Source organism: Pelecanus crispus, chromosome W, assembly GCF_030463565.1.
Source record: "Pelecanus crispus isolate bPelCri1 chromosome W, bPelCri1.pri, whole genome shotgun sequence".
NCBI classification, from domain to species: Eukaryota; Metazoa; Chordata; class Aves; order Pelecaniformes; family Pelecanidae; genus Pelecanus; species Pelecanus crispus.
In genome coordinates, this window is record NC_134675.1 from 2249251 (window position 1) to 2273692 (window position 24442).

The following is a 24442-nucleotide window of genomic DNA, read 5'->3' on the forward strand; positions in this document are numbered from 1 at the left end:
AAGGAAATGGAGAATTGATCGGGATACTTCAGTGAGTTTTAACTACTTTGCAAAATATTTTAGTTATATTTCACATCTTACATTGTGCCAACAGGATCAAGACATGATGCATTGTAAGTCTACGTTCCTTCTATTACCAGTGAAATGCATCTGTCTATGAACAGAGTATGGCATGTTTTCAACAGCCTGTCACAATAATGCACTCATTAATATGCATGTGCAGGTTTATAACAGTTAAATAATTATGAGATATGCAAATGTTTGCTCTCTTTCTGTAATTCACAAGTGATGACTAATCAAAGCTTTGCTTTCTGTTCTTCAAGTAAAAAGCTCTGCTCTGGAGTGTTGTTTTAGTAGGCAATAATTTGATGAAAATATGAAGGTGGATGGAGGGGAAGGGAATCCTTTGCTTATTCTCTGCTTTTTGTCTGAAGCTGTGCAACCACTTCAGCTTTAAAGTGCCTTCTCCTGTTTTGTTATCTGACTCCAAAGAGTTTTGATGACTCTGAAATGCGTTGCATTTAGAAAACAAAACAAAGATACACTGAAGTAAACCAAATGTCCTTCCCTCTTCTTGGTCCAGGTGCTTCCCATGGTGATTATGCAATGCTTGACAGAAACCAGTGCCAGCAGAGCTTCTTGTGGTCTGCAGAGAAAGCTTACTCCTAACCTTTTGGGACAACTTGTCTTTCCTAAGTATTAATCCTCGTTCCTGTTCTCTTGTGACTGGGGAATGTGATGAACATACCTCTTCTTACACTTGCAAGTCATGTATAAGTGTGTGGGGATAGAAATGCAGAGGTGCACCTTTAGCAAGGTGGGGCGGTGTTCATGGTGGTATCTCCTGAGATACCTGCTTGGTGTCTGGTCCACTACTTTGAAGACTGAGTGGAAGTCAGCAGGAGCCTGCCCTCTCCTTCTGAGCAGCAACTCCTGGAAGAATGCACCACCTGCAAGGGGACCAAGTGGGAGGAGTTTTACTCACATTTATCACTCACCCAGAAAATGAATAATCTCTAATGCTCATCCCACATTGTCTCTCCTGTGTCATCCCTCCTGCCTCCATGGTTTGGTGGCTGCCTTGCCCTGTGAGGCAGGGTGAGCCAGCAGTGGACCAGCTTACTTGTCCAGTCACACCTAAGGATGGGAGCTGCGTGAAGTGGGAAAGCTAAATATGTTCTATTGAACTGTAGTTATTGGTGACATTTATTAACTTTTAGGTGCTGTGAAGTTTCACTATGTTGCAAAATGGGGAAGTATACATTCCAGTGAAGTTCTGAGATTTGACACTACCTCCATATCATCTTTGGACCAGGCTATTTTGCTTATGCAGTGACTTTTCTGGAGATACTGTGTTTTAAAACATCACCACGATTTATTCTTGCACTTGTATTTCAAATGGAAAAGAACCCCATGGTGCAGTCTTTTCTTCACTGACACTTCAGCTCTCTGTTATTACAGAGGGTATATTCAAGTCATCAGCATGTCAGGTTGCTTGAAAACATCATGCTTTTCCCAGCTTTTTCCAAAAAAATGGAAAATGAGCTGAACTATTGTCTCTGTACGGCTAAAAGCACAACTTAATATGTTTTGCCTTTTCTTAAGGCAATGCTGTGACATCGAACTAAGGGAGACAAAATTCAGTTGTTGGCATGGCAGCTTAAGTCCGTGTATCTGTCAGTCCCAGAGGAGTCTGCAGATCTAGACGAGGAAGAAGAGTAATACGGATAAAATCTTGTGGATGATTCACTACAACTTGTATAGGAGAGAGTAGAAATTGATGGATGAAATTCTGAATGTGTTGAAGATGCGGGTGTGTTTTTCGTTTTGCATTCAGTGGGACTAGGATTCAACCACTGGGCTCAAAACTCCTAAGAAATTAAATACCAGCTCCATGACCAAACAAAATGAGACATGAACAGTGATGTCTGTTTTTCTGGCATCTGCTGACCCCTTTGTGTTTGGCAGCAGTGCAGCGGTGAGGTCCAGATCTGGTTCTTGACTCTTTTGCCTCCAGTTGAATGTTGGTATCTTTTTTTGTGAGGAAAACTTGGAAGTGCTACATTCTCATCACTGAAGGGGGAATGTGAGGGCATTTCCTGCTTCCCTCCCCCCGCTTCCAAGTGACATGGTTTCAGTTCAAGTGCAGAGGTGTGTGCGATGACCTGTTTGTTATTTTAAGGCCAATACTTGGATATGAGTTAGAAGTATAGCGATCTCTGATTGCCTCTTGTACTAAGATAAGTGTAACTCTGGGAATTTCATCAGCTACTGTTCAAAGGCAGCATAAAGGCTTGGGGAAAGCCCTGGGGAATATTTTGCTGCAGTCCCAGCTTGCAGAGGGCTGTAGAAGGGGGGGGGGGGGGGTTGAGGGGAGTGAGGAAGCTCATAGCTGACTGGCAACCCCTCTCACCGGGGTTCTTGGCTGCTTGGCAGTGACCGGGACGTTTTTCCACAGATTCCTATTTACAGTGGCATAGGTCACCCAGAGGCTGCTGGTGTCAGCATCATTTCGAGACAAGGTGTGACATACCTGCAGGCAGATCACTTTTCTGAAACACTGGCATAAAGCTGGATACAGAACCCAGGGAAGCACTGGTTCTGAAAAACCCAAGCTTCAAAGGGATGAGCTATGTCACCATGTTGCAGGGTGGGCTGTAATACTGTTTGCCTCCTCTCGAGGCTGGGGCTGGGTCAGCTGCAGTCAGGAGAAGCCCAGAAGGTTGCAGAAGTTCCTTGCACCGCAGGTTGGAAGGTGGTTCCTTCATTGCCCCTCGCGCCCAGGTGCCTGTGGCATATGGAGCTGTGCCCGGCTTCCTTTCCGAAGGTGTGCCCTGCTGCCTCCCCGTACCGAAGGCAGGGCAGCAAGCCTGCTGAGCTGCATGCCTGTGAAACTGCTTAAACATGTACGAACATTTTGCTGGGTAACTGCCAGCAGCCTTGGTAATTTTGATCAGAGGAAGATGACGGGGGTGTGGTAGTAGGAGTGGGTGGGACCGCTGGGTGTTACTGAGCCCTTTGCTTGCAAAGCACTTGGACAAACACCCGCAATAGATTGGGGAAGAGCAGATACTGTAAGTATTGCTAGGCAGAGGGAGATTAATCACTCCCTTGGGATGAACCTGGGAGGTTTCCAGCAGGCTCTGTTTGACAGGCCCTCATTAGAGCTTTTGCATGTTGATGTGGATCTGCGCAAGATCTTGGCTCGTTGTGGGGATGGAAATGAAAACTTTTTTCTCACTGCTGATGTGTTTTTTCTTTTTTTTTTTTCTTGTAGGTGTGTGATGTCAAACAGTGGGAAGTCCTTGCAGCCTCCCCCACCAGCCTGCGGCATCATGTGCCAGTATGAATGTTAAGAAAGAAAAGCATACTTCAGAGATCAGTATCCCAGAAAGAAAAAAGGAGGAACTAAACGGAGAGAACAAATTACTGTACTGCTTGCAAAACTTGGGGCCATTAACTTTTTCTCCTGAGAAATTTAATCTTGGCCGTTGTGAGAGAGCTGAAAGAGCAAGCAGAGCAGCCACAGTGATTTTCTTAGGGTCTTTTTTTTTTTTTTTTTTCCTTATTTTTTTTTTCCCCCTCGTGCTTGGATTTTAAGACTGTCAGCTGCACTGATCACAAGCACTGGACATCAGTATGTGTCATGTCATTGTAACATGTCGGTCAATGCTATGGACTCTCCTGAGTATTGTTGTGGCTTTCACAGAACTCATTGCTTTCATGAGTGCAGACTGGCTGATTGGCAAAATGAAGCCTTTGAGCTCCAAGGACATGGACAACAGAATGGGGGGGGTTGCAGGAGCCTTACCATCTGATGCTGGGCATCTACAGGCGCTGCACCAGAATCTCCCACATGCAGCTTTCCAGACAAGACACACTTTGTGGTCCTTATGCCGAAAACTTCAATGAGATTGCCAGTGGGTTCTGGCAGGCAACCGCTATTTTCCTAGCCTTGGGAATCATGATTCTCTGCGCCATAGTGTTTGTGTCTGTCTTTACTATGTGTGTGCAGAGTATTATGAAGAAAAGCATTTTTAATGTCTGTGGGCTGCTACAAGGGATTGCAGGTACGTGTACTTTGAGAGGAACTAAAGATTTTAATTTTTGTGCCATTCAGCTGAAGAAACATAGCGATTCTGTCCTGTCCTGACTGCATTAGGCAGACCCAAAGCAGTTCTATATGCTGGTGTTTATTCAAACACAACTGAAATTTATAGCTACACAGCATGTAATACATTGACATTGGCAGCAGGATTGCAGCCTGGTGTGTGACAAAATGAACTGACCAGTGTTGCTTTTGTTTGCTGTTCAGTTTTTTCCCCTCTGAATTTCTTTCAGTAACAAAAACTTCTTTTGTTACCAGCAGAGAGCAAAGTTCTCTTGTTAAGGCAGTCTATCTCTCATTACTTTAGTAATTTTTCCATGGACTGAAGGCAGTTCTCTCAGTGTCTCAGACACTTCATGACTGTGGTGAGAGCAAATACCACCCCAGGAATAAGAACAGCCTGCAGAGTTGCACACCCACGGTTTCATACTAAGCAGCCTCCTTCAAAGCTGTGAGCTTGACAAGCGATACCTTACAATAAACCCTTCCTTTAGCCAGCTTATTGTTCAGCTGCAATTACACAGCCTGGTGAGCTTATCTCTTCACCATCCAAGTCTCAGCTGTGCTTTGCCTGAAAAGATGAATTGGTTCTAGAGATTTAGTGTTTCTGCTTAAACCCATGGATTTTACAGAGATTGACTGTTATGTAAACCAACACTGGACAGCCCTAGTTAGAGCAGTATTTGGCTTTCTCTACTCACCAGAAAGCCATGGGGAGAACCTGTCCTGTATGCGGGTTTTTGTCTTTTGTGCTGTGTGAGTGTGGTTGTCTGGAGGAGGAGGGTGGTCTTCTGCCCTACCTCTGGCAGCCCTCAGAGACCTGCAAGGAGGGAAGGAATGAACAGGACCGCCTCCTCTTTCCCTCTTGGTGATGCTCTTAAGCAGATGTTTTCAATTCATAAAATGGTTTCATTACAATAAAAATTAGGAGTTTTAACTTGTTTGCTCAAAATAAGAATCTGGCTTCCCCCCTCCTCATCTCTACTGAGGCGGCCAAACACGTCTGCGGTGGCCATACCTAGACAGGAGGTGTAATGGTAGGTGTTCAAACCTTTATGAAGCTGGTTGGTTTAATTTGCTTAGTTGAGGCCTAAATTAATCTTATTCTAAACACACATGGGGAAATAGGCAAAAACTGAACTTGGTGCCCGCTGCAGCCCTCCGGAGCCAGCGGTACGGGCCATGGACCGGCCAGCGCTGGCTCCTAAAGCACTAGCGCAGTGACTCTCACCATCCTCTATTTTGTGCAATTTCAGTATAAAAGCATACTGCTTATTTTGCATCACCCACAATGTAAGGTTTGTGCTTCTGGGGCAGAATTAGATCCCTAAGTTGGCTCAAGATGCTTATGTTCAGATGATGGCATACAATTAACAGATTAATTATCTGCTTTATCTGATTTATCCTTTAGATAAAAATTACAGGTTTTGCTGTAGTCACTCCTGGTTTACAGGATTTGCCAGCACCAGTGCGACAAGTAAGCAGCTCTGCAGTGCAGATTAGAGCCAGGAGAAGGTTTTATCTCCTTGCTTTCTTACCCCGTACTTCAGAAATAATCCATGAAACCTGATTTTCAAGAGATGATATTACTACTTTTCTGTTGGAAGTGTATTTGTATGGGAGAGATTGGATAGCAGCATAAGTAGATGTTTGGCACGTCAGACTTGGGTCTATTGAAAAAATAACCTTCCTTACAACTCTAATACCATCTCAAAATATCTAGTCAAACATCAAGAATAGCAGGAAGTAGATTCTTGTATCTTAGAAAACTGTTCTGGAGACCACATATTTGTGAGTAAATATGTGCAAAGGCAGTTTTATGTTTTATTATCATAGAATCATAGAACAGTTTGGGTTGGAAGGGACCTTTAAAGGTCATCTAGTCCAATCCCTATCAAAAACCATATGTACCTGTAAAGGGACTCGTGGCCTCAAGACTTGAACAATATGGTAGACAAAGCATTTCTTACATGTTAGGGGATAGATCAGTCCTTTTTTGAGCTGTACTGAGGATAGAAGCACTTCCCTTCTTATAATTCAGATAAATAATGACACAGCATGAAACTAGGTAATTGAAAGGTCACATTACTGAAACCATTGCTATGAGAAGTACGCCTGCCATTATTTGCAGCCAGTCATTTTGTGGCTAGCGACTCATTTTCTCGAGATTAATTTTATTGGGTCCACTGCTACTTTTGTGCTAATAGCATTACAGCATCTGCTTACTTAGTTGAAAGTATTTTCCTTATGACTTATCACAGTTGTTAATTTCAACTTTCTCAGTTCTTGAGTTTTGGAAAATGCTTAAGCAATTTGTTCGAAATGACAGTTGTTGGCATGGTTAATCCATACAAGGATTATGATAGCTAGACTAATGCCCTGACTGGAGAACAAGATACAACCCTGCCTTAATTGTCTTAAGCATAAGATCATTCTTTCAAATGTGAACAATTATGGGGTTTAATAAGCGTAGGAGAAGAATTCACAAAATCATTTTGTTTATCAGCCTATATCAGTCCAATATTTGCAAGTATGTCAAACATCTCATTTTCAAAGATGAGATGCACCCACAGTAGAGTCATCTACAGGAACTCAGGATCTTGCAGACTTAATCTCATTTAAATTCTCTATATCTTTGCTGTGGAGATTTAATATAATTAAAAACATACAGCAAGTTAATTTAATCCTGGAATTCATAATAATAAAAAAAAAACCCAGATACCGGATATATCTTTTCAGTCTAGCAACATTGGTTGTGACCTGGATGATGCCTATGGTGAAATTACAGAACACAGAGCCATATCTCTTCTGTTACAGCCCTTGGAGAAACATACAAACTCTCATTTAGGTCAACAGGAAGGAGCCATACACATATCTGGTCCACAGAGGGGGGTTTTTTTGTGTGTGGCAGAAAATCAGAAATACAAAGCTATAAAGGAAGAAAATATGGCTCTTGTTTAAACTCCTGTAGCTACTTTGTTATAGAGCAAGACTTTCTACCACTTTTTTTCAGACTGCAGGGTCTTCCATTCTGGAGCTGTAGAAATAGTAATCAGTGGAGTGGCCCTGGTTTTGGAAATGTTTGAGGATTGTTTCATCTGGAAAAGCATCTTTTTTCTGCAATAGAGAGTGCAGGGATGGAGCCATGTAACTAAATAGATAATTATTACCCAGCAGCAAGAAGGCCAGGCAGACTTTCATTTGAATGTCTTTTTGGGGAAAGTATTCTATTTTTACAGTCTGTGAATCACTTGAAATGCAGAGGCTAGAAGAGGCAATAAGTTATTATATGGTAGCTGGTAAGAACCAATTCAAAGTAAATTTTCACAATAATTGTCTAGTTATAGGAAGTAAATAATTGATGATCCCCTATTGACATATTTTGGTATGGATATAGGATAGTTGCATATATGTTTACAAGCCTTATTTGGGCTTTGGTACTTCACTGTAATAAATCTAAACATATCCTGGCCTCAAAAGGAGGGTAGGTGGGAGCTTAGGGCAGAGCCTAAAACAGGTTCAGCCTTCTGTCTCTGACACAATTTCCTTTCTGAAGTTCATCTATCAACAACTTCTCTTGGTGCTTTTTTTTTTTAACCTCTAAGGGCACAGCTCGGCAGAGCTGGCCCCTGGTTTTGTGGCTGGGCAGACACAGCCCCTTCCCCACAGCCGGAAGCGTGGCCGGTGGCTGACTGATGTGCAAGTGAGCCACGACCTGCCAGCGACATCCTGACTGCATGTCAGGAAGCAGAAGCTAAATTACCAGCAGATATATTATCTCGACCTCAAAACTTGAGCAGGCCCCTGTGTTTTGTCCTGGTTTTGGCTGGGATAAAGTTAATTTTCTTCCTAGTAGCAGGCATAGTGCTGTGTTTTGGATTTAAGATGAGAAGAATGTTGATAACACACTGATGTTTTAGTTGTTGCTCAGTACTGCTTATGCCAGTCAAGGACTTTTCAGCTTCCCATGCTCTGCCAGGTGCACAAGAAACTGGGAGGGAGCACAGCCAGAAGAGTTGATCCAAACTGCCCCAAGGGCTATTCCATACCATGTGATGTCATGCTCAGTATATAAACTGGGGGGGGTTGGCCGGGGAGCAGCGATCGCTGCCCGGGAACTGTCTGGGTATCAGTCGGCGGGTGGTGAGCAATTGCATTGTGCATCACTTGCTTTGTATATTATTATTACTATTATTATTATATTGTTACTATTACTACTACTATTTTACTTTATTTCAATTATTAAACTGTTCTTACCTCAACCCAGGAGTGTTTCTCACTCTTACTCTTCTGATTCTCTCTCCCATCCCACCAGGGGGGAGTGAGTGAGCAGGGTGTGATACTTAGTTGCTGGCTGGGGTTATACCATGACAGTTTCCTTGTGGGGAACTACACCACCCTGTGCCTGAGAAAGCTTTGAGAGAGCAGAAGGGAAAGGGTGCTGGTGTCTCATTTTGGGAACTCAGTTTCCTTTATTCTTGCTTTTCCATGCCAGAGCAGGGCTGTATTGCCAGGCAGGTTTACCAAAAAGGGGATAAAATAGCTCCTGTTATCTGAAGTCTTTCCAGAGTGTTGATGGCTTCATCTGGGAGGCCTCTCACAGGTCACCCCCCTGTCACCACTTTCTCTGTTCACAATCTACAGTCTCCTAGTTCAAACGGGGCTTGACTAAAAGGGTTTCTGACAGAAGCATGAAAAAAAAAAAAGTATGTAAAAATCACATTACATCAGTCGGGAGACCAGCTGCATGCCGGCCACGTGCCAAGGGGTGTCTCCAGTTTGGTCAGGTGAATGCATGGCTACATTTTGCTGTCGTGTGGCTTAGCAGACTGAGCTACTGGCAGTTACGCCTTTAACGGATGTATGTTCAGTCAGACGAGGCAGAGTCTTTTGTCTTCAAAGGCCGCTGCAGGCGGGCTGGGAGTGTTAGGTTCCCCCAGCTGCTTTTGGCTTGGGCCGAACGCTGAAGGTTTGGGATTCCCTCCCTCGCCCCAGCAGTTTCTCCTCCAGCATTGCTGGGAAGATGACTCAGCTTCTTCCCACAAGAAACCTTTGTTGGGTCCCACTTTAGTATTCTCCTCTCATCTTCCAGCACTGAGGTTTCCTTAACATTTCACCCTACTTTATTCCTGCCCAGCATTTCCTCTTGTACCCCTGCTTTGCTCTGCGAGGCTGGCTTGTTTTTTTTTCCCCGGCACTTGTCCTGCTCAGCCCCAAGCAGTGAAGTCTCTTCTGTGGTACTTTCTCTTTTCAGGTATCATCACAAGCTCTCCTGGATTCATTCTTCTGTCCTCTCCATGATTTCTTATTTTTCCTTTGTATTACTGTTCATGCCTTCTCCTGTTCCCTGCTGTGGTACCTTGAGGGGGGTTCCTTGATCAGAAACTACTGCAGTACCTGGGCAATACTTCAGTTACAGGAGTACAGCTTTACCCTCAAATGCAAGGAAACTTCTTGACAATTTTTTAATATGAAGAGATGAAACCCAGTTTGAAGCCAGCTGTGTCTGTAACAGTCCATCTTTGCTGCTGGAAGGGTTTGTTTTACATCTCTTGCACTAAGAAATAGTTTGGTGTGTTATACTTATTGGTCATCATTTCCATTTGGGAGGTTGGGTGATTACAAGATGACCTGAGCAGAGTGTGATGGGAACCATCTGAAGGGGAAGAAGATCTGGAGCTGTTTGTGGAGGAGTACAAAGTAGGATCCGGCTGCGCAGTGGGGCTGGGCAATTTCTGAGGACTCGCGGTGTGTGGGGCCGTGCGTCTGCGCACTCCTGGCTGCTGGGAGGTAAGGAGGTCATTGGGAGTTGCAGAGGAAGCTGAGGAGGAAGCGAGAAGTTGGCCAGGACTTTCTTTGGAGTAGGGAGAAAATGCATGTCGTGGTTTAGCCCCAGCCAGCAACTAAGCACCACGCAGCCGCTCACTCACTCCCCCTACCCCGATGGGATGGGGGAGAGAATCGGAGGAGTAAGAGTGAGAAACACTCCTGGGTTGAGATAAGAACAGTTTAATAATTGAAATAAAGTAAAATAGTAATGATAATAATAACAATATAATAATAATAATAATATCCAAAGCAAGTGATGCACAATGCAATTGCTCACCACCCGCCGACCGATACCCAGACAGTTCCCGAGCAGCAATCGCTGCCCCCCGGCCAACCCCCCCCAGTTTCTATACTGCCCATGACACCATATGGTATGGAATAGCCCTTGGGGCAGTTTGGGTCAACTGTCCTGGCTGTGCCCCCTCCCAGTTTCTTGTGCCCCTGGCAGAGCATGGGAAGCTGAAAAGTCCTCGACTAGCATAAGCAGTACTTAGCCACAACTAAACCATCAGTGTGTTATCAACATTCTTCTCCTATTAAATCCAAACCACAGCACTGTGTCTGCTACTAGGAAGAAAATTAACTCTATCCCAGCTGAAACCAGGACAATGCAGGAGAGCAAGCTCCTGCAGAGGGGGAACGAGGCTGCTAGAGCTCTCTGATACTCGGAGCATGACACAAAAGGTTATGATAGTTGCAGAGTAGTTTAGGATATTTGGTTGTAGGCAGTGGCATGCTGTAAAGATGCATTATTTTTTCTGAGAAAGGGCCAAGCTGGCAACAGAAGCTGTTTCTCAGCTGGGGAGCCCAGGAAGTAGGAGAGCAGAGCAAGAGCAGTTTTGCCTTCAAAGGCAAGGAAGCTTCTTGTTTGTCTTTCTAAAACACAGAGCATGCATTTTTCAAATAGTATATTTCCTCTTGGATGCAGCTTAGAGTTTTTCTTTTCTGATGCCAGAATTCTGAGTTCTTGGGGTGGGAAGAAAGAAAAAGGGCGGGGTAGGGAATTTCTGATGGAAATCCTGACAGTCTGAACCGCTTTCTGTGGTATAATGCTTCCTGTAAGCTATATGGCCAAATGCCAGCACAACATCTAATACACACTTGGCTGCTGAAAGTTCAAGCTAAGGGGACTGCTGTGTTGGAATATGCTAGGGAAGGAAAATGAGTTCAAGTGCTAAATTGCCATTGAGCCTGAGGGAGAGTATTAGTAACTTCAAAGAAATAAAGTGAAGGTTTCAGTGTTTGGTTAGATTTGGTGGTCGGCTCATCTCCTGCGGTACCAAGATGGGCATATGGGAACCTATAGACACCCAGCAGATTGTAAACAGAATAGAAAAATAGACAAAAATTCAGGTTTTCACTGATCAAGTTTGGCAGCTGATGTTCTCAGCAAGCATAAATTTCTTCCATCAAACAGTGCTTCGTGTGAGACTCTCGTACTACCCACTGAGAAATGTTTTACTGTGGCACATGGGCATGCCAAGGTCCCTTACCTCTACTGGTGTAGGTGAGATGCTGAGAACTTCTTTACATCCCCCCCGCCCTGGCAATGCAGGGTAAGAGAGCGCTGGCTGCCCCCTGAGAGTGTGGGGGGGATAGTGGGAGAGTAGCGGGACTCCCTTTTGGTTTGATTTTTGCTTCCAGGCCTCAGAGCCAAGACTGATGATGCTGTTATATATAGGTTACAAACACTAGGAGAATATTTAAATTCAACAAAGGCTTTGTTTTCACTCAAATACAAGAAAAAAGATGAAAGTGGCTTTTTCAAGATGGGGGGGCTAACTGATGCTTAGCTCCTCTCTTCGGTGCACCTGGCATGGTGGTGAAGGCAATTGGTGGGTTTGAACTGTGCTTCCTTCCCCAACACAGGCAGCCTGCACTCTGCTGCTGTACTGCCCGCCAAGCCACCCAAAATTCTTCCCTTCCTGTGTCCCCCTTTGCCTTTTCCTTCTTGCTGAGCCTTAGCTCCTCTGCAGCCTGCCCCAAGGTCTTCTTTGTGCTGCAGGATCAGTATCAAGGGAATGTAATGCCATGAAAAAAAAAAATGGCCTGCAGCTTTTTTACCTTTGTTTAAGCCAAGGCAGGTTGTTGCTTCAGCCTCCTTTATAGAGCCGTGGTTGCAAGGTGGTGGGTTTCTTTCCTTTTCTGCTGATTCAGCATAAGCAAATGATGGTTTGGAAGGCACTGATTCTCACCAGTCGGACAGCAGTAGAAAAGGTTATGGCAAGTGTTGTGAAACATGCCGGGTCTTCTCCTCTGCTTCTTTCAGGGACGGAATAATTGACATGGCCTGGTATTTCCTTCCCTAACTCAGGAACCTCTTGAATTTACCATCCACAATTTAGTTACTCATTTAGCAGTTTCAAGCCTGTTATTGGGCTGTCCTAGATTAAATCCACTTGATGCTTCATTGGCTTTTGAGGCCAAACATGGGTGGTTACCAGCCCTCACGGCTGCACCTGAGCGGTGGCCCCAGAAAGCAGAGAGGTCTTCAGTTACCTCTGCGTTGCTGAAAGCTCATAAGCATTTGGCTTTTCCCCTATATGGTGCTTGATCTTGACTTAATTGCAGGGCTAGTGTCTGCTGCACGGGAGCCCCCATGAAGTGCAGTGACATGACTCCATGTGGCTGATGGCCAGCAAAGGGGCTTTGGTGTCATTTCAGGGCTTGGGACTGATCTTACTTTGAGTCTCCGCATTTCCTTCCCTCCCAACTAATGGGGACTCTCACCACATATATAAAATTTGTTAAAAGCTAATGGGGAATTTGCCCTCCCCTCTCCTAAAAACAGAAGTCTGCAGGCTCATGCTTTGTTAAAGAGAAGTCCAAGCAGTAAGATCACATCAATATCAAAAAAACAAATCACAAATCCCCCATATGCTGTCATTCTTCCAAAGCAACCCACATCAAGGCTTTATAAACTGACTTATTTTTGGCTTTTTCTGTGGGTAGCAAAATATACTTAATAGTCTGAGTCTCCCATCAGTAGCCTTCCCTTCTACCTCCTCACACAGATCCCCTGCACTGTATTCCTGTCCCTATTTCCACACCATAACATCAGTAATGCCATCAGAAGTATTATTTTTACATAGGTTTGGTTATGAACGAGCAGCTTTGGCTTAATAAATGGGAAAAAATGCATGAGCAAATGGTGTAGTTAATTTACTGTTGAAAAGAGTAGGGATCTTATCCTCTTCCTCAGCTTGGGGTAGGCAGTGGTAACCTCTTCTGGTAACTGCTTCCCCTTATATGACCCTAAGACAATTTTAAAGGGAAAAAAAAAATCTGTGCAGGTTTTGAGAGATCATCTGGTTATAATTTAAAAAAATTAATTTTCCTGCCTCAGCTTCGGGTATCCCAGGTACATCAAAATCTGCATATGGCTGCAGTCCTTTGCAGTGACTGCAGGTATGGAGGTATGGACTTTGCCTTGGTGCATTGCCCATGAGCAACCCTTCCCAACATCAACAGCCATGCTTCCAACTTATCTCAAATCCCCTCTGCTTGTGTGAACCTGCATTGAGTGTGGTGTCTGAGTAGGCTTTTTTGAGCATTGATCTTCTTATTGTTAGGAATTTTTCTTCTGTTTGTTTTGCAGCATTTCCAAGCGGGCCAGAGGTGATCTCCAAGGTGCTCAGGCTTGCAGTCTCCCCTTTCTTTTTGTGCAAAGACCTTGCCTCTGGTCAGCTGCTTGTGTTCGGTGGGGCCCTACAGTCATCCAGGTGGATGTAGAGCATCTGCGGAGGCAGATCTTGGGCACCACGCTGTGGGTACCGTAACCAGTGCTCCCTTCAGCACCTTGGCACTACCCTCACCCCTTTTCCTATAGCCACTGTGGAATGTTGTGATTACCACATCAGCTGGCCTGAGCCTGCCTCATTAGCTCTGATCTGATTAAAATGGGATTACTGAATCATTTCACAGGGCTGAAGGCATCTGTTATGCAGCTGCTGAGTAGGAGGCCATTGCTTTGGTTATCTGTCGGTGGATGAAGCAGTCAAAAGCACATGAATGGTGACCTGGTGGTATTCCTGCTGGGTAGGGATTTGTCAGGGAAAGTTTGCATATGTGAAAGCCTCCTTGGGTTAAGCTAGCATAGTGAATTTGTACAAATATTTTAAGCATGAAATTATTCAGGTAGCATATTGACACATTTGGAAATATCAGCAATAAAGGCAGGTTTATTTTGCCTAGCTGGTGCAATGCCCTTGGGCTGAAGAATTAATGTCTTGTGGTTGTGCAGAAGATGAGAATGATCAAGATAGCTGCCACTGAGGAAGTGACCTGCCTGCGCTGCCTGCGTGGTGTTGGGCAAGGCTAATCCCTCCCCGCCTTTACCCTTTTTTCTCTTCCTCTCTTAAAATGTTGTTGCTTGGTTGTGCTGCTCCATGGGAGCCTGTTGCATTGCCTCCTCATTGATCGCAGCTGCTTAATTTCTTGTTTCTTCAGCAGCATTTAAAAGTTTTTTGCTATTTTGCTAGGAAATGAGAAGATAGTTTCAGGCTTTGCAATGGAAATTGGCTTTGTTAGTATACACTGTTGTTTAATATGGCACAACAGCTGCACAGGAGACTGTCAAAACTAAATAGCATGCCTTCACTTAGCTAAACAAACATCTGCCTAACCCCTGTCTCTAGCGTTATTTCCAAGGAATGAATGAAAAAGCTTTTACTCAGATCTGACCCCAGCACTGACCAGCCTATAATGTGACATACAAACACCCACAACGATAGATCAGTCTGTTGGTTTTCCATGATGTTAGCCTAGTAGCGCTACTGCAGTGTATAAAAACGAGGAGCAATCACTTCCTGCAGTTCCAGGCCCTTAGAAGGGAAAAAGTTCTTGGTGTACAAAAAGGATTCTCCTATACAAAAAGCATTACTGAACTGTCTTCAGAAACATCGTCGCACAGCAGTGCATTCTGCCATATTCATATTGTTATTTCACAGTATGCTGCATTGTTTTTCTTTGGTGTTTTAGGAGAAAGGAGTTGCTTTTACATCATTTGAATATAGAAGGGCTGATGTTTAATAGGTTGTCTATGTTGTAATCAGGAAGTCTAATTAATAATTTTAGTCTAATAATCCAAATAAAATCTAAAGCTGTTGCGCGAAGAGAGGCTTTGGAAGGTACCCAATTTATCGTTATAAGTCCGGTCGCGTTCAGCACACTGAACTATCACGATTCCGGATTCACAAATAACGCAGGCACCTTTCGGCTTTGGAAGGTACCCAATTTATCGTTATAAGTCCGGTCGCGTTCAGCACACTGAACTATCACGATTCCGGATTCACAAATAACGCAGGCACCTTTCGGCTTTGGAAGGTACCCAATTTATCGTTATAAGTCCGGTCGCGTTCAGCACACTGAACTATCACGATTCCGGATTCACAAATAACACAGGCACCTTTCGTCTAGTCGTGCTGCATGAACTATCACGGCCACACTTAAAGTGTGTGGTCGCGTTCAATGACCACTATCACGGCTAGACCAATGAATCAAAGCAATTTATTAAAGCAACAGACACACAGGTTCTTTGGATTACCGGCGATAAATTCACTGACTGCAAGGCACCTACGATTGCCAAAGGTTAGAATAACACAGATGTATCAAAAGACATAAAGTGACTCTATAGAGGTTTCTAAGTTTCCCGCGGAGGCACTTGGTATAACCAAGTGTTAGATTCTTACCCAAAGGCGTCCCGATGGGGGGGAAGAGAGGCTCAGCCCGTCGACTGATCCCAGAGGTCAAAGTAGTACACGGTGATGTCTTCCCTAACATCCCCTTTCCCTTAGGCCAATTTTATAGTATTTTACACATTAGGTGGAGCTTGAGGGACTCTAGTCATACATACTTTTGTTATGATTGGTGTAAAACTTTCTCGCTTCGTTTTAAAGGTACAGGCTCAGAAAAATTCAGAGCGCAGGCTCAGTGAGGGGGGGGTCTTACCTTGGAGGCGGGTGGGTTTTGAGATGGGAGTGTGTTCTAGTATTATAATGACATTATAATGAGTAAAAGTTACTAAAGGACAGCATTTTTGTCAACATCATGATAGTTTGCTGACGCAGGGTATCACTTATGCAGCTTATCAGGACCATGGTGCCCCTTCGAGTTCCCTTATCACAGGGCTTGGCCGTGATGTCTCCACACCACTCCACCCCCTGGGCAGCTCCTCTCAGAATCAGCACACCAGGCTCCCCTGGGTTGCAACATCCAAGGTTACAGGCTTAGGAACTTCTGTGGGATAGATTCCTTGCATCCAGCTGCATTCCATCCAGAAAGCTTCTTCAATGCTGTACCTTTCTTGTAATCGTAAATCTACGTCTGGTGTCTAAGTTACCTCCAGCAATCACTCCACAAAAGCTCATCTAAATTTTCTATTTCTTTTTGAAAGCAGGTAATTAGGGATTGATAATAAAATGTTATGTGGGCAAATTGCCTTCAGTGAAACATGTGAAAATGTTCTCTGCTGACAGACTTATACCAAAGAGTTTTAGATGAGGTCTCTGGATAAAAAAAGTCATTTAAATAGTTTTCTGTTGTCATTCCTAGGCATCTGGTGGCATTATGTAGCAGTCTTTCAGACCTCTGTTTTAAGGAATCCTAAGAGAAAAGGTAACTGAGAGCTGGCAACAACTAACAAGAAGGAAAATGTAATTATGAAAAATTATCATAGTGATTTAAAGAAGTGGGATAGAACTAATTAAGAAGTAGGAACAAGAGTATGCATACAGCAGAAGCTGCATGCCCCAGCAGTGCAGCTGTGCTCAGAGAGGGGGTTAAATCTAGAACAGAACAAGCCTGAGCTCTGCGAGCCTGTACAGGAGCACAGTGGAAAACAGCCTGTAATGTTTTCAAAATGAATTTGTTCCTCCAAGCAGGTGGAACAAATAGTAATTAAATAGTAATAGTAAATAGTAATTAATCCACAGGTAGATTATGAATTAAAACTCTCATTTACTGTACGTTAGCATGAGGAACTGGAAGGATTCCTTGCAGAAAACTTTTCTTCAGACAGAGCACCAGATTTTTGTTCTCTGTTCTTTCTCTTGAAGATTGGCTTCTGTTCAAAGACACCGGGACAAGAGCAAGAACTGATTTATTAAGAAAAAAAAATCTGTATCATTAATATTTACTGTCCTCCTGTCAGATCTGTCTCAAGGCAAACCATCGACAGGAGATAATTGTTGCTTCATCAGATTATGCAGACATAAAATTATACAACACAAAACTGAGCTTTGTACTTCTATGACTAACAAAAGCTTAAGTGCTTTAATCTTAACTTACAGCATTAAATGGCTTAGAAAGCAGCACAATGCAGATTAAATACAGAAGTAATATTTGAATGAGTCAAGTGTAAGAATAACTGAGTCAAATTCAAGAAACCTGAGAGTTGTAATAGTTAATTGATCCAGAAAGCAACTTTTATATACAAATTGGTAGATTGTGCTAGGAGCTGGTCTTGTGTTCCTGTGCACCGTGAGTATAAATAAATGCCAAGGATAAGGCACTTGGCTCCCCTTTCCAGCCCCTTGTGAGCTCCAGTCCATGCTCTCTGACAGATTTCATTCATTAGCAAGATACTTAGGTGCCCACCAAGCCACTCTATCATTCCTCCTCCTCAGCTGGACAGGGGGAGAAAAATACGATAAAAGGCTCGTGGGTCGAGATAAGGACAGGGAGATCAGTCACCAATTACCGTCATGGGCAAAACAGACTCGACTCGGGGGAAATTAATTTAATTTATTGCCAATCAAAATCAGAGTAGGGCAATGAGAAATAAAACCAAATCTTAAAACACCTTCCCCCCACCCCTCCCTTCTTCCTGGGCTCAACTTCACTCCCGATTCCTCTACCTCCTTGACCCCCGAGCGGCGCAGGGGGAGGGGGAATGGGGGTTGCGGTCAGTTCATCACACGTTGTCTCTGCCGCTCCTTCCTCCTCACTCTTCCCCTGCTCCAGCATGGGGTCCCTCCCACGGGAGACAGTCCTCTACAAACTTCTCCAGCATGAGTCCTTCCCATGGGCTGCAGTTCTTCCCAAACTACTCCAGCGTGGGTCCTTTTCACTTGTCCTGCCCATGGGTTGCAGTCCTTCAGGAGCAGACTGCTCCAGCGTGGGTCCCCCACGGGGTCACAAGTCCTGCCAGCAAACCTGCTCCAGCGTGGGCTCCTCTCTCTCCACAGGTCCTGCCAGGAGCCTGCTCCAGCACAGGCTTTCCACACGGTACCAGCCTCCTTCGGGCACATCCACCTGCTCCGGCATGTGGTCCTCCCCGGGCTGGAGATGGATATCTGCTCCACCGTTAACTTCCATGTTCTGCAGGGGCACAGCTGCCTCACCATGGTCTTCACCACGGGCTGCAGGGGAATCTCTGCTCCAGTGCCCGGAGCACCTCCTCCCCCTCCTTCTTCACTGACCTTGGTGTCTACAGAGTTGTTCCTCTCACATATTCCCACTCCTCTCTTCCGGCTGCTGTTGCGCAGCAGTTTTTCCCCCCTTCTTAAATATGTTATCCCAGAGGTGCTACCACCATCACTGATGGGCTGGGCCTTGGCCAGCGGCAGGTCCGTCTTGGAGCCGGCTGGCATTGGCTCTATCGGACATAGGGGAAGCTTCCAGCAGCTTCTCACAGAAGCCACCCCTGTAGACACCCCCCACTACCAAAACCTTGCCACGTAAACCCAATACAGACATTTTTCTTGTCTTGTTGCAAAGGCTGTAAAAGAATAACTTGGTAATTGTTGGGGTATGGACGTGATGAAACTATTGCCAGTGTGCTGGTTGGGGTTACCTTGCTTCTGCCTTGCACTCTGTCTCTGTGTGTCTTGTCTGAAAAGTAGGTTGTCGGCTATTGGAGGCAGAAACTGTGAGCAGAGCTGCCAGGCTCTGTGGTAATGCAAATAAATAACCAAAATGAGAGCGCTGCAGGCAGGCAAGCCCCAGGGACTGAGCAGTGGCTACAGAAAGGCAGGGATATAGGCAATTGAGCATAAACTTCTATCAGAGAAGCAGAGATGTAAGGGACCTGGCCAGGCTCTGCCCTGTGGACACTGGTATGAGAAATCAGTGCTGAGGACTTAACATGCTTTTTCCCCTTGTGGACCATCTAGCCACATACTGGCCTGTAAGTGGTTTTTGCTCAACTGCAGCTGCTTGGATGTGTGTTAGGTGTAGATCAAGGCTACAGTGTTAGCCATAGAAATAGCCCTCTGGCTTTTTTGTGTTGCATAAAATGGTTGTGCGGTGCTCCTTAGGTCAAAGGTGGAAGAGCACAGAGACTGCCAAGCTACTTGTATCACATTTAACCATTTTGCCTGTTTAAAAGCAGACCTTGCCTTTCCAAGCAGCATCATAACCTCTCCTGCCCTTGCTACCCCTGCTATATAGAATATATATCTTACCTTGCTCTTTCCACACAGGCATTTTTCCTTCCCTCTGCATCCATGTTCCCAGGAGCACAGAGGTGGTTCTTTTTTTGGGTGTCCGGAAGCTGCTGCTCTGTTTACAGGTAGTTGGACAGTTAAGTGCTTTGGATTGCTGGCTTCTGCTTTAGCAGGTTTGCTCTGTTAGTGAGTGGTAAAGCATCTTGTGTGTATTTTGTTTAAGCTGCAGGAGTCACTGAAATGAGCTCTGTAGCCTGTGACTATCTCTTTTGTAGTTACTAGGAAGCATGAGGCAAAGCTCCTCTTGGTCTTTTTATACGAGCACCCCTTTATGGGCAGGGAGGGAGAGTCAGGAAGGGATGTTTGTACCCTGCGCAGCTCAGCCATTGTGCCGGGTACTGGAGCTTTGAGCTGAATATGTGAAGAGGAGTCTGTGCCTCTCCACTTGCTGTGAGTCAGCATGAAAACCAAAGAGTGTCGTTTCTGTTGTGAGTATGTTGAAGTGGCTTAATTGAACCATCTTTATTCACTTTTCCTAGCAAGTAGGAACCAAGTATTAATGAAACGAAAAATGATGATAAGTATTAGTGATAGTGAGAAGAGGTGCATGTCCTGAGCTTTCTGTCTGCACTGAAATGGAGTAGAGGGTAGATTCGGTAGTGAAAACATTACTGGTTTTTTTTTCTTTTATTATGCTAGGACAGTATAGGATTCACAAAGTTAGCTATCTAAAGGAAAAAACAACAGGTGAGAATCTGACCATATTCACAGCCCATAATTAAGACTTTTCTCCAAAATTTTTTTTTTGCCTGTGAGAAAACAGCTGTAGTTTATCAAATTGTGGGCTGCAGTCTATATTTCTCCAGGAATTTTCTATACTCTTAAAAAAAAAAAATTAATTCAGTAAAGTCCTGATGAATACACTTGACAGTGCTGCAACCTTTTAGGTGGGCTGAGTTTTGGGTAATGGCTTTTCAGCTTGGGGCATACATACCATGAACCAGTAGCTTTCAGGAGTTGTTCAGTTTTTGGTAAAAAGAGGTGGATGTAACTTCTCAGTCCTGCTTGTGACTCAGCCATAAGCCAGGTTTGCAGTTAAACATAGGCTCTCTGGGTTTGTTAGTGATGGGGGGGTAAACTTTAAAAACTTCCTTGGTGGCAGCAGCTACATTGACATTTCAGATTTGGTTTCTTACTTCTGTGATGGTGATTTTTAACTAACTTGTGATCATTAGAGAAAAATGGCAACTGGACCATACCAATGTACAGTCAGAAAAATACATCGTGTAGTCATGCTGGTTACACAGAACAGGAAACTAGTGATGAATAGAGGAGAAGGAACTGCTGGCTTTTAGTCTGAAACAGCTGCTGGGCTCAGCAGGATGAAAGCACAGCTTATCCAGGTCTGTCCAAGATAAAGCAATACTTTATACTTAATGTAGTTTGGCCAATCAGCCAGGAAACACTGCATAAAATTTGTCATTGGTTCTTAAATGTTAGCAGTGATGAAATCCCTTCACAGAGAACGGATATCACTCACTAATGGATTTTGCTGCCACAAATAATGACATTTAGTTCATTCATGCCCATGGTGTTGTGTCATCATTACAAAATGCTGGAGGAAGTACTTTCTTTTGTGAATTGTCTGGCATTCATAGACATTAATTTTAGACAGTTGGATGATGGTTTTTTGCACTTTGTGTATATTAACTGCTTACTAGCTAGGACCCAGTTTTTCTTTCTCAATGAGGAAGTTTTTTTTGCATCTGGCTGAATTTCCTTAAGCAAACAATTAAGAAAACCTAACATACTGCAGAATGGGCTAGTCTAACTGAATTGAAGAAGATGCAAACAAGTCTTTACAGCTGTTCTTGGTAATCTGTTAGTATAGGGTAGAAAAGACCACTGTTTTCTATTTTGTTAGTAGAAATTTTTGGGATTGGCTGAAATCTATGGATTTCTATGAATTTCTATGGAACCAGCGCCATACATGAAAAGCACAACTTTCAGCCCACTTCTAGAAGATGATAACACCTTTACCAGTTATTTTCCTTAAGGTGCCAGGTTGAATAAAGGGTTTTACAGTGCAGGACAACTAAATCTGTAATGTTTATGGGATCTGGAAGGCTGTATGCATTTTCTGGATAAACTGGTTGTGTTTAAGCAAAAACTATTTTGCATAATTATTCCTCCTCTTATAACCAAAATTTTAAAGAAAACAGAAAGCAAATTTTGATACCTATGAGCTGTCCTGATGTTTAGTTACATACCTTGTATGAAGGAGATCTGGTTTTAACTCATTGTCTCACAGAAGCCACCCCTGTAGCCCCCCCGCTACCAAAACCTTGCCACGCAAACCCAATAACACAGGGCTCATATGAGACCATTGTAGCCACTAGCATATCAGGCATTTTGATTAAATCTCTCACCTTTGTACAAAGACACATCATGTGTACAGGGACTCTAACGTGACTTTTCATTTTCTTAATGAAGCCCTTCACTGCCTAGATACAGACTGGTCCTCATAGGAGAGAAAACTATCAGTACAAGAGACAATCAGATGGGCAAAATATCTAGTTTGAGCTTTTTACTTCCAGGCTGAGGCACAGCAGGGTGTTCAGGTAGTTTAGCAAGATCAGGAGTTGAGGCTTTTGCTCATGCATCACTAGAAATGTGTTTTCCTTCTGCAGCAGCTGATCACCTGTTTAGAGGATCCCAGTGTTACCCATGCACTGGCAGTGGGTACTTAGATCCGTTAGTTTGTGGCTGACTCCAGAATCCCTTCATTGCGAAAGCAGCTTATTGAACTGGCTGCATTATTTGTCTACGATGTTCCACTGTGGCCAAATAAGCAGATGCAGTTTGATATTTTATTTTTTCCAGGCAAGAAAATCAAGGTGGGAAAAATCCAGAGGAAAAAGGCAAAAATGTTTATGATGAATGACTAAATTAAGCTGAAAGAGGGCTAGCTAAATATGAATTCAAAAGTGGATGCAAACATTCCTAAGTATTTGAAAAGTGCAAGTATAAACAGTAGGTAGAGATGTTCAAATGTTTTGCAAGCTCTGTATACCTAGCAATAATGTGTGGGGAAGAGTCATCTTCTCCCAGTCCTGGTACTTATGAGTGAGTAGTCACCATGATAACCATTACTACATGTGCTGTGTTTGGTGTTAAACCGATCATTTGTTAAACTTCTCTCTTTTCTTTCTGTTTTTATTTCTAGGCCTCTTCCTTATCTTAGGCTTGATACTTTACCCTGCAGGTTGGGGATGCCAGAAAGTAATAAGCTATTGTGGACCTTATGCTTCTGCTTACAAACTAGGAGACTGCTCCTTGGGCTGGGCTTTCTACACAGCTATTGGTTGCACTATTCTGACGTTTATCTGTGCAATTTTCTCAGCGCAAGCTGAAATAGCCACATCCAGTGACAAAGTGCAAGAAGAAATAGAAGAAGGAAAAAACCTTATCTGCCTCCTTTAACTCCAGTGGGAAAAACACCAGCACGTGGATCTTAATTTGCTTTCCATTGACTGGACAAGCAGATCCGCTTACCTGTTTCCACCATTTGTGTGATTGAGCCCCATGCATTCCAGCCCTGAACTACTGAAATGGTCTTTCTTCCTTGCTGTGCAATGAGGATCAAAGGATCCCAGGAAAGCAGAATGTAAATACTTGGAAACTTTTTAGTTTCATTCTATTATCAGGACACAGTGGAATTTATTAATCCGATTGGGGAGGTGCGGAATCATGTGTATATAGCAGGAATGTTGTTGTTATAACTGACAAATTCTTATTGATTGGATTGCCTTACCTACCTTTGTCACTTTGAAGAATTTGGATTTAAAATAATAAAAGCATATTTTTTTCTTATACAAAGGAGAAGCCTATTTTAATTAGGCTTTGTTTCCAAGGGCTCTCCTCACCGTGAATATTTCACCACCACCTGATTTGGTAAAATACTTTTCATTGAGGTGCTTTTTGATACTGAACTTCCTTAAAGTACAGTGCCTTCTTGGATAGTAAGTATATGATGGAGAGAGCAAAGTTGACGTGACACCATTTACACCAATCTTCAAGCAGTTAAAGTTGACTCCCTGCCAGGTTTCTTTGTCTTGAAACCTACAGTGCAAGGTGTGTACCACTTGTTACTTAGCAGGTAAATTATTCTGGTTTCATTGACTGGGCAAAGAAGCTGTTGTTATACTGGCTTTCACCTGATTCTGATAAAATTGTTAGAAATCTCATTGTTAGAAATATTTCTACAGCCTTTATTAGAAACTCCTGAAATCCCAAGCAGATGCCCACTCCCCACGGCACAGCTGGGCATTATGTTGTGAATGCCAACAGCCTGGCCTGGGCTTTAGCTTCTCCTACAAATGTAGATCACACATTGGACTTTAACAGTATTATTCTTTCTCTTGCCAGTGAAACCTCATTCCTAGTCCACAGATCAGTATGTTTCATGTCCCAGAGCCAGCTGAGTCCTTAAGAAATTTACATTTTTTCAGGAAGTCATGCCAAATTCTAAATGGCTGGGAAGATCTTTTCCCCTTTTTTTAACCACATGTAGTATGGATCCTTTTCCAACTAAATCAGCAGAAATAAAACAGACCTTGCCACAAAAGACATTCCTTTCTCAAAGGCAGTTGGTTGTATTGTGGTGTCGCATCACTTACTAGAACTATTTCTGAAAACAAATTTAAAAGGTATTTTTAAAAAAAAGGAATTATGCAACTGTGGCTTAGGAGCATTGGGAAGAATTAATCTGAGAAGTAATTCTAATGAAATATTAAGTGAATTTTAGATTCCTCTTCTTACTTCTTGGTAATGTTTAACATCATCCAATGCCAGTGTTGTTCTCCATCACTTCACTGTATAATATGGAGCAGAGATTCTTGTTTACGTCTGGTCAGTCCATTAAAGTGTGCCATTAGTTATTTATAGATATTAAAAAACTGTTGTTACTGTACAGGTAGATAGCTAATTTCAATACACTGCTCAAGCCATTCACAATACAAGACTTATTCAGCAGTTATAACCGCAAGCCCAGGGCTAGCCTTGAGCATGGGCGAACACTAGCAGTCGCAGTGTTTGAGCACCCCTTCAGTGCCTGCTG

The 24442-nt window shown here is 43.5% G+C and overlaps 1 protein-coding gene and 1 pseudogene across 1 annotated transcript; both read left to right on the plus strand.

The window, feature by feature from the left end:
* Nucleotides 1-3639: 3639 nt before the first annotated feature.
* On the plus strand, nt 3640-22806 carry LOC142596541 (LHFPL tetraspan subfamily member 2 protein-like). Its single transcript, XM_075725697.1, is given in 3 exon segments — nt 3640-3777; nt 3779-4070; nt 22550-22806. Coding segments are annotated over 3 exon segments (687 nt in total).
* A 50-nt stretch (nt 22807-22856) lies between these two features.
* Nucleotides 22857-24260, plus strand: LOC142596564 (uncharacterized; annotated as a pseudogene).
* The last annotated feature ends 182 nt before the right edge of the window (nt 24261-24442 follow it).